Source organism: Chelonia mydas, chromosome 2 (genome assembly GCF_015237465.2).
Source record: "Chelonia mydas isolate rCheMyd1 chromosome 2, rCheMyd1.pri.v2, whole genome shotgun sequence".
NCBI classification, from domain to species: Eukaryota; Metazoa; Chordata; order Testudines; family Cheloniidae; genus Chelonia; species Chelonia mydas.
Genome location: NC_057850.1, coordinates 152,866,625 through 152,883,345, shown reverse-complemented (window position 1 = coordinate 152,883,345; position 16,721 = coordinate 152,866,625). Strand labels below are relative to the sequence as shown.

Here is a 16,721-nt window from a genome sequence, read left to right as displayed (position 1 = left end):
TTCATAGTTATTTATAAGTGGAACTATCCACTTTCTAGAAACTTTTTATAGCATTGTAGACTCTGCTGTGACATTTGTTATTTTGGTGGGTTAAAGGTTAATTAAAATAAGAATAAATTAAAGTCAGTCCAACCCTCTTAATTTTTGCATCTCTTGCTTTCTTTTCTCTTTTGCTAGCAGTTCTGTATTTTTCATTGCTACTCTTTTATCTTTTTTCCCCACATTTTCCTTCTTTTAAATATCATTTGTTGTGTCTTCTCTTTTTTTTTCAAAACGACTGGCATAATGTGTTCCCCTCTGTCCCCTCAATATAGGATTGGATGCCACTACTCCAACCAGTTCCCATGAGCTTACTATTCCAAATGATGTAAGTGGACCAATAGTCACTCTCTCTCTCGTGCTGCTGTAGGTGGAATATTTCATTTTGTGTCAATTCATCAATTTGTTACTAAAATAAAGCTATGTCATTTAGACTGTGCTATCAGAACTGTGTTACCGAGTATGAGAGTGCAGAGCAAAGGGGGGGAGGATTACGATTTATGCTAGTGTCAGTACTCAAATGAGTTTTGTCTACTTAAGGAATTACTACATCTGGGAAGAGTTAGTAGAATAGTGGTATAAAAAAGAAGACAAGGTGAGACTGGATGGCTCAGTTGAATGACAAGGACTGAGATACAGAGCATTTCACCTGTGGTCACCTGGTCCAGTAAGGCCAGGTTGGTTGTTACTGAAAGTGTTATCAATAGGGCTGTTAAGCGATTAAAAAAATTAATTGTGATTAATCGTGTGTTTTGAAAAAATAATCATGATTAATCGTGCTGTTAAACAATAATTATATTATATATAAATATTTTTGATGTTTTCCACATTTTCAAATATATTGATTTCAATTACAACACCAAATACAAAGTGTACAGTGCTCACTTTATATTTATTTTTATAATAAATATTTGCACTGTAAAAATAAAATAAATAGCATTTTTCAATTCACTTAATACAAGTACTGTAGTGCAATCTCATTGTCATGAAAGTTGGACTTACAAATGTAGAATTATGTACAAAAAATAAATGCATTCAAAAATAAAACAATGTAAAACTTTAGAACCTACAAGTCCACTCAGTCCTATTTCTTGTTCAGCCAATCACTCAGACAAACAAGTTTGTTTACACTTACAGGAGATAATGGTGCCCACTTCTTGTTTACAATGTCACCTGAAAGTGAGAACAGGCATTTGCATGGCACTGTTGTAGCCGGCGTTGCAAAATATTTACATGACAGATGCGCTAACGATTCATATGTCCCTTCATCCTTCAACCACAATTCCAGAGGACATGCATCCAAGGTGGTGATGGATTCTGCTCGATAACAATCCAAAGCAGTGCAGACCAACGCATGTTCATTTTCATCATCTGAGTCAGATGCCACCAGAAGAAGGCTGATTTTCTTTTTTGGTGGTTCGTGTTTTGTAGTTTCCGCATCGAAGTGTTGCTCTTTTAAGACTTCTGAAAGCATGCTCCATATCCCGTCCCAATCAGATTTTGGAAGGCACTTCAGATTCTTAAATCTTGAGTGCTGTAGCTGTCTTTAGAAATCTCACATTGGTACCTTCTTTGTGTTTTGTCAAATCTGCATGAAAGTGTTCTTAAAACGAACAACATGCTGGGTCATCATCCAAGACTGCTAGAACAATATAAGGCAGAATGCAGGTAAAACACAGAGCAGGAGATACACAATTCTCCCCCAAGGAGTTCAGTCACAAATTTAATTAACACATTATTTTTTTTAACGAGCGTCATCAGCATGGAAGCATGTCCTCTGGAATTGTGGCCAAAGCATGAAGGGGCATACGAATGTTTAGCATATCTGGCACATAAATACCTTGCAATGCCAGCTACAAAAGTGACATGCAAATGGCTGTTCTCACTTTCAGGTGACGTAAATAAGAAGCAGGCAGCAGTATCTCCTATTTCTCTTAGCAATTGGCTGGACAAGAAGCAGGACTGAGTGGACTTGTAGGCTCTAAAGTTTTACATTGTTTTGTTTTTGAGTGTAGTTATGTAATAAAAAAAATCTACATTTGTAAGTTGCACTTTCATGATAATGAGATTGCACTATGGTACTTGTCGGAGGCGACTTGAAAAATACTGTTTATCATTTTTACAGTGCAAATATTTGTAATAAAAATAATATAAAGTGAGTACTGTACACTTTGTATTCTGTATTGTAATTGAAATCAATATATTTGAAAATGTAGAAAAAACATCCAAAATATTTAATAAATTTGAACTGGTATTCTATTGTTTAACAGTGCGATTGATCACGATTAATTTTTTTAAATTGGGATTAATTTTTTTGAGTTAATCGCATGAGTTAACTGTGATTTATCGAGAGCCGTAGTTATCAATCATTGAATGTCTGGTGCCCTAAGTGGAGTTAGTAACTAAGGAATGGGTGTTTGCATCACAGGTAGCACCCGGATTAACAGTCCCAGTAAAAACACCAAGAACTGAATGGACTTGGAAAATGAACAAGCTCCATATTCTATGGGGAAGTTACTCCAGGTTAGGATTGAGAACACATAGACCAGCTAGTCTGGGGAAACTGCACTGTGACTTGCTTGTGCCGTATTGTTCTGGACTAGTCAGAGGATCTTTGTCTCCAAGGCTGTCAATTCAGCATCTTTCATGAGCACAAAATGTACTTAAACTATATAAAAGTGCAACGTAAACAACATTGCTTTTAAAAAGAGGGGTTAAAAACTGGAGCAACACTCCAGCTCTGTGAACTCCAAACTGGATATGATTGGACTACCCAGCCCTCACCTGCGACGGTCCTCCCCCTACGCTACAAGGTGCTGGAACTTTAGACATCCACTTAACATTTCCAGCTGATTCTTTGCCTGCCACTGTCAAATCTTTGCCATCAGCTCTAGGTCTTATCAACTTTCTTTATAAATGAATGACACAGAAAATTGAAGATATCCCCTCCAGTAAAAAAAGCTTTCAAGAATGAATGGGATCACAAATAACAATTACATTACTTACCAGATACTTATAACATCATATAACCACTGTTAATCTCAGTGGCAGTGATTTATAGAAAGAAGAAGAGAAAGCAAATCAGAGTTAATAGGGAAAAGGTGTCTCCTTTCCCAAGTACCTGAGATCTGGCAAGCTTTGCATTAGTAGGAGGACACCCTACTAATATGTTTTATCATCTAGTTTATTGTTTGTTCAGTATTTTATGAGAGCACCATATTTCTCCTTGCAGCGCAGGTTTGGGGAAGCTCGCTGCCAAAGTCTGCTCTTGCTCATAGCACTGTAAATCCAGAGTAACTCCATTTACTTCAGTGGAGTCTCTCTGGAGAGCTGCTGATGAAAGCAAGATCAGACTTTGGCCCTGTGTCCCTTTTGCAACAGAGAGACTCTGTTCCTAGCCTCACAACTGCAAAACACACTGACTCAGCACTAACCTCTGACACACAAATGTGCATCACTGCATTATTTGAAAAATCCTCCTGCAACAGCAGATCTTTCAAGATCTAGTAGAACAAGCCAGCATATGTGAGTTTTAAATCAAGCCCATTGTAAATTAAGTCAAGCCCAGTCTCACTGCCACCTTTTTAAAAGGGATCCCTGAGAACAAAATGGGTTAGGCATAGAAATAGCCTGTAGGAACGCTACAGCTAAGAAAACGGAATAATATTTTGGGTTGGTTCCCAGCATTAAGTTCAACTGTATATTAATAGAAGTGCGAAATGGAGTCGGTACTCTGCATATGCGCAGGTGTGTGTGTAGTGCTGCCAGCCCGGGAAGTGGTACAATTTTGGGGAGGATTCTCATGATAAAATACAGGTTGTTTGTGTTTCTGGCAGCCAGAGCAGTTGACTGCAGTACAGAAGAGTGTATGTTCTCAGCGGGCAGAGTCCTGGAGCAAGCACAACTGACCAGAGAAACCCTAGGGCTCATGGAAAGGAGGGACAATTGTTTGGGGGCCCCCAAGCTCAAGGTGGGAGTGGCCTAATGTCTGTGTAAATAAATGGGAGGGACCCCAGTGAACATGATGTGCCAGGGCTCCAATTTTTCCTCGATAGGCCTGGAGCTGCACCCATTCTGAGCTCACTAGCCACAGCTTCATTCCCTCACTACCAAGCCCTTCCCCTGCAGGCTAGAGACAGGGGGAGGCTGCCTGGGTGGTTTATGGGAATGGGGGCCGTTCAGGACCCTACTAAGGAGAAGTGGGGGAGCCTTCTTGAGTGGAGGGCGAAGGGAGGAGGCTGCAGGAGCCTGGTGGGGGTCAGTGAGTGAATTGGGAGCCAGGGAGCTCTGGCCAATGGGGCATGGAAGTTGGGGAGCCCATGCCCTGAATGTGGTTTGTGCACACTCTGTACGTGGTTACGGTTCAGTTTTCAACCTGTTATTGTCACACACACATTGAGGGTGGGCAGGGGGAGCTCACCAACCAGGCAGACCAAAAACCTGAGTTAAGCTGGATTCTGATGGTTGGTTTGTGAACTGTTGGGGTTGGGTGATTTATTTTTTTAAAAATGTAATAAATAATCAAACAACCCTCTCTTGGAGAGGAACTTGCCAAAGGGTGCTGAGAATCCGGTGAGACTCACCTCGTGTTGATTTGAGGACTTCATCCTCTCTAGTGGTTGGGGAATTTACTTGGGGTGGGAAGGCAATAGAGTGGTGTGGGGGGGGGGAGAGGATAACTCTCGACAGCAACATTTCCTGGGTAGATCCTAGGGTCTGGTCTACACCCTGTGCAATGTAGTCAGGTCTTCCTGACCCCCAGGGTAGATGCCTCTGAGTCAAAGGAAGAATTTTTCTGTCAACCTGGCTACCGCCTCTCAGAGAGAGAACTATCTACGTCAATGGAAAAAACCCTTCTGGCAATGTAGGATGCATCTACCCTACAGCGGCGTAGCTGCAACCCCTTAGTCATGCCGCTGTAGCACAGACATACCCTAAGGTTGCATGCAATAATCAGGGAGGCAGTGAATGTTACTTAAAACAGCATTAAGTCCCACCAAGTCCTATTTGTGTTTGCAGCTGAGCAGCCAGAGGGGGAGTCACCCAATGGCAGCACAATTCCTGTAGGGGGAAGGAGGGGAGGGTAGTGGCAGTGCATGGAGAGCAACTACTGCCCATTTGCATCTGGAACATCCAGGGGATCTACCAGACCGAGAGGCTCCTCCCCTCCCCACGATATTGCCCACACTGTCCCTCCCACTAAGAGGGATGATGAAAATTCTAAATGGCTCCAACCTTCTTGGCCCTGCCCCAACACCCCGCTGTCCCTACGGAGTGACAACTGTAGGGGCCCAAGGTGGGTTGATTCCTGACCCCCTTTCCTTATGGCTAGAAGGAATTGCACCCACAGTAGGTCCCTCAGTAGAAGTGATGATCTGGCCTTCAGTCATTAAAGTCTGTCTGCTGTTAGCTCATCCATCAAAATTGATTTTCGTTGGTATTGTCTAAATTACTCACAAAAAGTCACTTATTCTGAGTTCATCATACATTTGGTGACCAGTATATCCCTCGAGAGGCCGCACTAGTAACAGTAAGGAAAAAGCTGAGTCCTCCCTAAAAATAAAGTGTCAACTTCAATACTTTCTGCTATTGCTCCTGCTTGGCAATACTGATTATTGCTCCAAACAGGAAATCAGGGTTGATATTTGTCATCTTGACAAGCAGCCAAGGAAATGAATTGATTTTTTGATAAGGTGTAAGAACCTACATACCCGCAGCCTGGGTCGTTCTGAAATAGTTTTGTAAGGAATGCATCCAGTTGGCTTTCTGCTTCACTTTCAGTGCTTCACCTTTATCCTTCACTGCCTTTTGTCTAGTATTGCAAAATAGGTCTGTGTAAACTGTTAGCTCTTGGAAGGGCAGAGTGTACATCAGTGAGGGCAGCCTACTCTGGGCGTTATTCTCCCCTTGCACTGGTGCAAACCAGGAATAATTCTTTTTATGTTAATGGGCCTCTTTGTCTACTGCTTTGCACCTGGAGAAGTCATTGACCTCTTTGCAAAGTGGATGTAAGATACCAGTGGAAATTAGAGGAGAATCGAGACCACTATAATTATACTTGCTCTTGAGTTACCAAAGAAGAACAGGATATGATTCAATAAAAATAAACCCAGAAGGCTAAGTCTGAGTTGTTACTCAGTCCTCGATCAGACAGATTCTCACCAATTCAATAAAGCAAAATTCACAGAAGCTGGTGACCTATCCGTGACTTTTACTAAAATTATCACTGACAAAATGGGGAGCTCAGTTGCGGGGTTCCCACACTGCCTGCAGAGGTTAGGCAGCTGTGGGGGCTGCTCTGAGCTCTGGGGGCCTCCACTGCCTGTGGGGGCTCGGAGCTCCAGGGTCCCCCGCTGGGAGCTCTAGGGTACCCCGCCAACCACGGTGGCCTAGCGCTTTGAAGGACTCCCAGTCACACAGTGACTCGGCACTCGAGGGTCCCCTGTCCCTCATGGTGGCCAGGAGCTGTGGCCCCGCCGCCCATGGCAGCTCAGAGCTGTGGGGGATCCCCGCTAACCGCGGTAGCCGGGAGCTCCCAGGTCCTCTGCCCTCCATGGCAGCCAGGAGCTCTGGGGTCTCCACCACTCATGGTGGCTGGGAGCTGTGGCCCCCGCCACCCACAGCAGCTTGGAGCTGTGGGGGGACCCCACTACCCGTTGTGGCTGGGAGCGCCAAGGGGGCCCCAGCACCCACAGCCACGGGGAGCTGCAAAGTCTGGAAGTCTCTGATTCAATGACTTCCGTGACCTCCATGAAAAAATTTTAGGCTTAAGCATAAGTTAATACCTGTTTACAGTTCATATTTGTTTGTGTCATAGTAAATCCTAGTTATTCTTTCTTCAGTAATTGTGTTGAGGCAGTTATAAAATCATTTCTCTGTTATTAGTGGTTACTATAGCTCAGACCTCACAGCTTTCTACAAATGATAATTGCAACTAATTAATAAAGAAAAATGGCACCATGCCATAAAATCAAACTCCCTATCCAGAGTGTGAATTTGGAAGTTCTGTCCATCTAGGTTTTTAGTAGGTGCCCACCACTGTAGTTTCTGGGCATTTCTGAAATAGAACTAATAAAGTGGACTATATTTCTCCCATCTCCCTCAGAGGCCATTTAAATGTGTGTATGTGCGTGTCTCCTCTCTCCCAATCCAGGTAGTTACGCCAATCTGAAGGTGTTGAGGTATCTGGTTATTCCCACCCTCTCCAGAAAAGGAGTTCAATCAGCCTGAATCAATTGTCAAGAAAACTGTGTCCTCCACTCTCACAAGTTGACCCTTGAGGTTGACAGCTTCATTGTCCATGAGGAAAGTTGTGATCCCTGCCCAAGAGGCACTTCTTTAGTACTCCTGAGGAGGGATTAAAGATGAGCACTGTTGTCTTCAAACTAACCAGTTCTTCTGCATGGAGGCAGTATGGGGAGCAGAGCTCCAGGTGATGGGTCTGTTGGCAGGCAGTGCTGCTCAGGAAGCTGGTTGATACATTTGAGATGATCTGGACCTATTCTAAAGTTGGTGCACTCATTCCCAAATATAGAGAGTTGCATTAATTCGAACTGGAAGTCAGAAAGGCATGGAGCACTCTGACCATCTCATTGTCCAATAGTAGGGACACAGCCTTCTTCCAGTCAAAGATGAAAGAAAGCATTTATTGGCAGTGATCGCTATTTTAGTGTCCAGAAATACTGAAGAGTCCAAAAGAACTCCTAGGCTACAGTGTGACTTGATTATCTGAGGGCAGATGCCCCCCAATAGCAGGAGATGCTATGAAGATGGGTTATTCTTCAAAATATTTCCTTCATCCCACCTGTATTACCTCTGTCTGGTTTGCATGTAGTTTCAGCCGGCTGTCTTCCATCCACTTGCTGGGATCCTCTTCTGCTTTCCAGGCTTATGCTGGAAGAGCAAAAACTTGTGATGTACATCTTGGCATATAATGGTGGAGTGGTGATAGCGAGGTGGGAGGATGGAGAAGGTGGTGGAAGTGGGGTACAATGGAGCTGGCATAGGTGGATCACAGTCTTAAAACACCTGACACTGCAAAGCAAATATTGGTCAGCGAGATAAAAATCACCTTTCCCCTTTAAAAAAAAAAAAGAGAGAAAACAATGAACAGAAGGCAAAACCCCCCAAAAGCAGCAGAATGCTTTGAAAATAAAATGCCACAAATCTGATAAATGCTCTCTATAAATATAAATAGGCCTGTAAATCCATCTGAATTGGAAATGACAAGCTGATGGGCCAGCCTTCTGTATTCTAGAGGAATATTGACTCCTTCCTTTCAAATAACTAATTTGGAAGCTCATCACATAAGCACTACAAGGGTGTTGTACAATCAAAATCCCCATCATCTCCATAAAAGGTAAATATGGCTTTCCCATTGCAGAGCTGTTGTCCTTGACTGAGAAATGCTGAAGAGCTAGGAAAAAATGTTAGATCCGGCCGATCTTACTCAGGCAAAACTCCAACTGATTTCCTGCAGAACTGGGCACAAGTAAACAGAGTACCTAAACACAACAAATATATCCCTTAGGGAGACAATAGGTTCAACCTAAGAGCCCAGGCGTTGCTTTCTAATATATCTATTGTCTGAATGTCAGCAATAAAATTGCACCCTATCCTCTGAATGATCCTGATTCAAGAAAGCTCTGTTCAGCAAAGGCCCTTAGGCACAACTTTAATCTTAATTTAAAATTAAATGTGTGTAAGTGCTTTCCTGAATTGGAACATGTGTCATTACTTATATTAACGGGCTTAAAAGGTGAAAATGTGGCTTGAAAGAACTCATTTACTGCCACCAATGTTTAATGATCCGCATTAAAAATATTGGAACGTATCCTTGGTTGGTGAAAATTGGAATAGTTCTACTGAAGTCAATGGAGGTATGCCAGTTTACAGCAGTTGAAGATCTGGCTCAGTAAATTAAATTTAATTTAATTTGATACTGAGAGCCACAAATATGATAGAAAGTAGCACCCAATATGGTAATATGTAATTAACCAGATATTTTTACTTGGGTAAAGTGATTTCTGAAAAATAAGTATTTTACCTGCTTGTCTTTTGGTATAATCTTGTATTTCCTCTTGACCTGATTCTGTCCCCCTTTAACCAAGGGGAAGCCCAGTTTTTAATTCCCCGTGGATAATCAATGGGACCGCTTGTGAAGCAAATCACTTTACCCACTTTACAGTATGAAGAAAGATATGAAAATGTGCCCCAAAGTAAGATGCTAATCTCAACCTTAGTAAGAGCATGGGGCAGAACTGGGCCCTCTATAAAGCTATGTACTTTCAATTAAGCTGGTGCACATTATATTTTTCATTGGTAGTTTAGGTCTGCACAGAAATGACAATAACAGTGTCATTGTCTCAAAATTTGTCCTACCAATTTTCTTTATATCTGTTTATGAAGTCTGTGAAATCACTGTGAGCCAGATTATGCATTACCCTTGGGAGGCGGGAGGGGAGATGTTAAGTATCACTGCTGCTTTTTAACAGGCACAGAGTAGTCAAGCATCGTGTCCAAGGCCCTACAATAAGTCCGTGAGAGAGCTGTGATCAGGTATCAGGAGATTGTGACTTCCACTAGACTACACTGTCCCTCATGTAGCCCCTTTTCTAAATAAAAATGCATAAATAAATCCCACTATGGCAGCCCTCTGAGGCGTATAAAAAGGCAGTGTACTTATGCAACAGAGGAAAGAAGCAGAAGGAATAAAAGAGATTGAAAATAATGAGGAAGAAATGAAACTTAAGTATCTATGAAAAACAATTAGAGAGTCTCCTTTGAAGAGAACATCATAGACCAAGTTCTACTGTCAGTTATACCCTGGATTTACATCAGGGTAACGTGTCAGGAAGCCACAGATAGCTGTGGTATCCTGGGAATGTCAGACACATCCAGTATAACATGTAACAGAAACAATTCCATGGATACACAATAAATCAATTCTTACATGGACTGAAACTTCCTTTAAATGTACAGGAAGGAAATACGTGGTTCAGCGTATTGGTAAAGGGAGATGTCTCTTCACCTTTGGTTGGTGGGTCAGACTGGTATGGAATGACAGTTGTTCCCATCTGACAGTTGTTGAGTGGTCATTATTAAATGAGTCTCAGTCTTGTGTCCACTCTTGTTGGCAGTCTCAGGAGAGAGGCCAAGGATTCAGTGGGCTGAACCTGCCCTCCTGTTTCACCCTTGAAGCTACTTCCACTAGGCCAGTGGAGGTAAAGTGATGAGGCAGCATTGGGAAGCTTGCATTGGAAGTACCTGCACTGGGGATAAGCGGAAAACTTCAATCTCAGACGCTGCCCACTGAGTACCTTTTGCTAGCACTATTACAAATGGAATCCAGTTTTATCTAGAAGTGAAATATTCAACAGCCTGCAAGCCACTTGCCAGCATGACAAGCCAACGCTTTACAGTAGGGGGCTTGTCATAAACTACAGACAGGTATGGCTGTTCCCAGTGCCATACCGAGAGAATGCAGCAGTGAGGGACATAAAGAGCCAAACAAGCAGAAAACTCACCCTTGAAGGCCATAGTTTAAAGTATAATTCACATACTCTCTCTTTATGTGTGATAGATTGTCTTTGTTATTAAGCACTGCCCATGTGCTCAGCACTATACAAACACAAAGAAAGGCACAGTGCCTGAATCTGAACTCACATGGTGTAAATCAGGAGTAATTCCACTGTAGTCAATAGAGTTAAACTGGTGTGAGCTAAAAATCAGTCTTCATAATTCCATCCTCGAGGCGTCTATGGCCCTGACTCGATCCCGCTCCCATTGATGTCATAGGAATTTTGCTATGGACTGGGACAGACAATTAAGAACTAATGAGTGCATGACTCTCCTCTGATTTACACCAGTATAACTACATGGTTTTTGGTGGAGTCATGCCTGCGTTACACTATTGTAAATCAGGCCCATGATACACTGGAAGACCTCATGATCATCAGTCTCAAAGCAGTTCCAGTGGTCCTGCTAAAGAAAAATGTTAGACTTCTGTACTGCTCGTCCTCTAATTGTATCTGCCAAGAGTTTTCAGAAGCAGCAAACCTGTAATTGTAGGACATACAACACTTCATACAGTGCTGTCACTTTCAGTGTTTGATGGACCCACCTCTGTTGCAAGGGACCCAGTAGGACTAAGTATCACAGAATCTGTCAAATTCTGCTGTGCAACCATCTACAAAATGAGAGATGGCTTCTCTTGAGTGGGCCAGTCAGTAGCATTAGAAAGATTTGTCTTAAAAAAAGAGCATCAGTTTGGCTATAATTTCATATGACTCTATCTCAGAGTGAGGCAGACAAAATGCAAAGGGCCTGGCTCACCATTGCATCATGCCGGTTTTACACCAGTATTACGCCATCAAAATGACTTGAGGAGGAGAGGCAGTCTCTCAGATCACCTGATCCCAAAACATTTAAACTGCATAGATTAAAACCATCCCCTAGAATTCCCGGAAATGTATTGGCAGTCCATGCAGATCACATACTCCAATGCTGTGGTAATACGCACCATATAAATACCTAAGATAGATCAATTCCATAGCCCCAGTATAATGTGCTCCCAGGGGACAACGATATTCTGAACTAGCTTTAGTGTTTGATTGGTCTCGGTGATGTAGCTCCATGCAGAGTGTATTACAGCTAGGCGGGGTTAAGGTGAGAGAGGGTAAGTGTGGAAAGCTCCACTCAGGAATTAAAAGGTGACCCTCTCCTTCACAAGCACAAATTAAAAAGTGTTCTTGGCCACCACACTTCTTGGGCATCCAGGAGCAGCCCGGATCTAGCAATGCTCTTAAGTTGTTCATCTGGGTCACAAATGGTGGTCACACTCTCTCAGTCATGGTCTTGATTAAAGTGCCACCAGCGCTTCTGGATGCTTCCACCAACATTATCTCCAGTTTATCTGGACTGAGTCACAATCATTCAAGTCCCATACTCATTTAGGCACTAGGCTATTGGTTCCACTCTAACAGCTGGGTCAGGCATGATAGCAGCATACAGTTGGGTGTCTTTGGTGTCCCCTTCCAAGTGGCCTCATGAACACATTGAATAAGAGAGGTGATACAATAGACCTCATGGTACCTTGCATGAAACCCCCTCATGGCAGCTACCATCTGAGTCATCTTAGAACACTCCAGAACAACTCCACTGCTTTGCCAGGCCACAGACACTTTAACAAACCCTGCTGACTAGAGCTGGTTGGCATTTTTTCTAAATGTTAACAAAAATCAGATTTTTACACACATTTGTATTGTGTTTTGACTACTCTACTGCGAACAGATTTAAAAATCTTTTTATCTCCGTGGCTAGGACACAATCAGCTATAGCAGCCAGTACCATGCTCAGGCCTACAACTTGGCTGACCAGGGTTAAGGAAATCTGAGGACTCAAGGGGCAGCCAGAGTTGCCTCACCACAACTTTCTCACTGATCCTTCCTTAGAAAAGGAAAAATTCCAAAAATTAACACACAAAGTGGAAACAGTCGCTCAGACTATGGAACAGGAAATCTCCTACATTTATGTGCCTCATCCTCCCACTCCTCCCAACCCTCTTGATCTGTTTTGTCCCTCTATTGTGGCCTGTCTGGCCATCTAGACTGCGAACTCTCTGGGGCAGGGATGGTATTCTTTGTGATTTATCTGCTCAGTGCCTAGCACTATGGGGCCCTAACCCTGGACTGGGGTTCCTAGACCCTGCCGTAATACAAATAAATAATACTAGTCCTAATATTTTTACTTCAGCGGCCAAAAAAAAAAAAGTACTTCCTTGCTCATTCCCCTTTCACCCAGTAGGAACCATCTCTGCCAACAATAGTCCTGTACTGTCATCCATTCATGCAAGCTTGAAAGCCCAAGTGAGTGAGGTTCTGTTAGTGAATGAGACAAGCTTTCGAACTACACAGAGCTCTTCTTCAGACTGATGCAGAGACCCATCAATAGAGCTTTCAGTCTGTCTGATTTGTCAGTTATGTTGCAGCTCTTGATATTTTCACTGACAATTCAAACTGGGCTCTACGTTGTATTCTGTAGCACTGCACTATGCCAGTATTCTCTGACGTATTGGATGGCTAAATTGCCTGTGATACTGAGTTAATACATAACCACCTACAAAATGACAAGGCTTTAACTATAGGAGCTTGACCATTGAGCCCACAGACCCTGCTAGCTGTTCATTCCAAACAGCACAGCAAAAATCTTTTGTTTTGATATCGAGAAACCTTAGTAACCACATTTTGATCAATACGACAGGTTGCAGTTAAATGGTTTTTGCTTGTGTCTGTGGCACTAATTTCAGTCTTTGTCCCACTCCAGTTAATAGGCTGCATTATTGGCAGACAAGGCAGTAAGATAAATGAAATCAGGCAGATGTCAGGAGCGCAGATCAAGATTGCTAATGCCACAGAAGGCTCGGCAGAACGACAAGTTACAATCACAGGCTCCCCGGCAAACATCAGTTTAGCACAGTACCTCATTAACGCAAGGTAAGTTAGCTTTGTAAGTGATATGCTTCTGCAAGATTGCTCTGTCTGTTTTCCAACAAATGTCTGCCTAGGATAAAGCCAGAAAGTTGTCGTGTAGTGTCCATTTTGCATAGTCTTATTTGATTCCTACCTCTTTGTAAATCCTGTACTGTTAGAGCCTATGTTTATTGGTGGTTTATATGGAAAGCGGCTTAATCTGGTGCAATTTCAGTTACTCTGAATCATAAGAGCTCAAAATCTGAACATTCCCATTTGTAGCCATCTAGCCTCTGAGCTGGATACAGAAAATGATACTGTCATAAATTTGGTGGAAGATAAAAGTTTTCATAGGACAAACTGATAGTGATGCAGACTCGTTCTGCTGTCTTAAATGGCAACTATAGATTGCGAAACAGATTTAATTTGCTAGCTGGAAATTGCTTCTCAGGGTTGATATTAAACAGACATTTGGTTGCTAAAGAGACCCGGATTTATTTTTTCCATAGATAGCCCCACAAATTTATAAAAGCCCATCCTCATGAGACAGGGTGAGAATCTCCTTTTCACCACTTTTCAGCTCCAATGTTAATGAAAACACTGGTTGTTTAGTTAGCCCTTTGAGACTGCTTATGCCTTTCGCTGTTTGGATGATTATTTAGGAAAAGATTAAAGTGGATATGCAAGTAGCACTTCATTTGCTATTACCCCTTTGAGAGAGTGCAATGAATGTAATGCTCTGTCATAAATCTGCTTGTATGTGCTGTACCAAGGCACTAGAGAGGAAGAGTCGTATCTATACATTATACCATTTTGAAAAAACGCCATGGTGCCATCTCGCAAATCAAGCTACTTTCTTTAACATACTTGCTATTAAAGTGTGTAAAATAGTATAAGCTTGTGTATGTTGTGGATTGCAGTCCTAGCGATTCTAACCAGCCATTGTTGTGGATTGCAGACCTAGCAATTCTCTCCACCAATATAATTTGACCAACACTAGAAAAGCATGTAGATTCCATGAATGAAGGGAAAGGAGATTTGCAAAATATTTCAGAAGCCTTCCATTTTGGCAAACAAAATATTACCTTTGCATTACTTGAAACTAGCTTGCCAGGGATAAATGTACTGTTCTGTGGGACCGCGAAGCTTCAACACTAGCCATTCCAAGGATCCCAAAAAAACCATATAACTTGTGCGCTTTGCATTCTTTATAGCAAATATAAGTCACGTCCTTAAGCCCTGTAATCAAGTAAAAATGTGTTCCCTCCTTTAACCCTTAAGGATATGTTCTTCTCTTGGTGTTCAGGGATTCCCCACACATCGAGACGAGAATAGACCCCTTCACTTTTAGTTGCACAAACACCATATGGCATGTACCTGGATTGCAGAAGATAACAATTTCAGATCTTCAAGACAGCTAAAGCATGCAAATAAAGTAATGCAAGTTATTAATGGAGTTGCAGTGAGCTGCTCACCAGAGACAGAAACTCTAGTGAACAAACCTCTCTTTGACTCACTTAGAAAAGCCTGTGAACTCTCACAGCTCTGATTATTGCTGTCTAATGGTTCTTTTCATGGAATGGGACATTTAAGAGGTCTTTTAACACACTTTTGCAATGAAGAAAACTGCTGAGCAATCATATTCCATGGATACTATATACCCTGTGAAACTAGAAACAAAGTAGTACTTTATTCTTGTTGAATTTCTAGGTAGAAAGCATTTGTTATCATCAGATACAATAAACCATTATATATTCTGTACCATATGTTGAAAATGTATTTAGGTAAAATGACTTCATTTGTGAAGGAAGAGTCTTAAAACAATGTATAATAAATTAAGCTCTCAAGTATCCTAGTTAATTAAGGTGGCCTTTTCATTTTAAAAAGCTATGTTATGTGACCAATTTTTTGCTAAAAGATATAATGAGGAGAGAGGAATTCTGTTAACTTAGGTCCAACACAGCAACAGAACTAGTTGGCAGACAAGGATTGAATGGGCCGTGGAAATTGAATAACTTCAGTCCAACAAGCGGTGTCCCCAACCTGTGGCTTACGCAGCTTGGCAAGGCTATGGGAGGGAAATATAGAGTGCCATAGCCCATGCGGGACCTTTTCTGGGGATAAATGGGGCCAGCTTCAAGGGTTGTAAATCCAAACCTTTATATAAGTCCTATGTGCGCTTTCTTTTTTAAAATTTTTATTTATTTATAATTTTTTATTAAACATAAAAAGCAGATGTGAAATAAATTGTTACTAGAGAGAGTTCAGTACAATATCAAAGTACTAAACTCACCAAGATACCCACTGGTATGCCAAAATAGTTAATGTCCACCGAGACCAGAGGCCACCAAGTTTTCCCATCATTCCTGGATCTACCTTTTCTTTCTGTTCAGGGAGTTACTTCTGATACTGACATCACACTGCAGACCAATCAGCTCTGACTCGTGTTGTAATGTCATTCCCATTGGTTTGGTTTCCAGGGGCATTACTTCTAGGAATTACAATAGATAATTCCAGGTTTGGCAGTAGCATGAGTTTTAAAAGAATACCAGTTATTTGAAGTACCTAAACTATTTCTAGCCAGTTTTGTCTTCTTTAAAATCATTTATCAAACAATTTTAAATAAAGATTCTTTTGTTGCAGTATCTTGTTGAATATGTGCATGAGAATATATAAACTAGGTTAAATTTAAGGCAGCATGGTCTATAGAGACAGAGATTTAACCTTATTTTTGTTTCTGTATGGATATAGCCAACTGTTGATATTTGTACCCCTGAAATATGCCCCATCTTAGTTATGTGCATTAGGAATGCTTTATTTCCTGTATATCTCTTGTCTCTTAACTGGTCTCCAGCCTGAACCATGTAACCACAGGACTTGGGAAATAAGGTTCCACTGTAATAATTGGATCCTTGTTATCAAATTATTATCTTAAAATTCTTACTAAAAATGAAGTGAACCACAATTTAAGTTTAAACTGTATGATATATGACTTCTTCTTTGGGTTATAAATGGATTTTAGCCAACGGTGCTTTCTTATTCTTGTTAAGGAGTAGCTTTTTGAAGATATTTTTACTTCCATTTTGATAACCATTGATTAGTTCAAGGATAATTAATAAGGGTCCACCCCTATATTCCTTACCTACTCAAGAAATCTACTGATTCCACGGAACACAGGATGTGGCCTTCAATGTATTTATTCATAAAATGAAG

General features: G+C 41.6%; 1 protein-coding gene across 27 annotated transcripts in view; it reads left to right on the top strand.

Moving 5' to 3' along the window:
• LOC102943985 (poly(rC)-binding protein 3) overlaps window positions 1-16,721 on the top strand; it is a 703,847-nt gene that overhangs the window by 668,470 nt on the left and 18,656 nt on the right. For 22 of the 27 annotated variants that reach the window (XM_043540400.1, XM_043540397.1, XM_043540398.1 and 19 more), the window contains 2 exons: window positions 315-367; window positions 13,363-13,532. In XM_043540400.1, the coding sequence (XP_043396335.1) occupies window positions 315-367; window positions 13,363-13,532 (223 nt within the window). Of the gene's footprint in view, window positions 1-314; window positions 368-13,362; window positions 13,533-14,789 lie in introns of all 27 variants that reach the window. The other 5 variants (XM_037889903.2, XM_043540392.1, XM_043540393.1 and 2 more) reach the window with 2 other exon arrangements.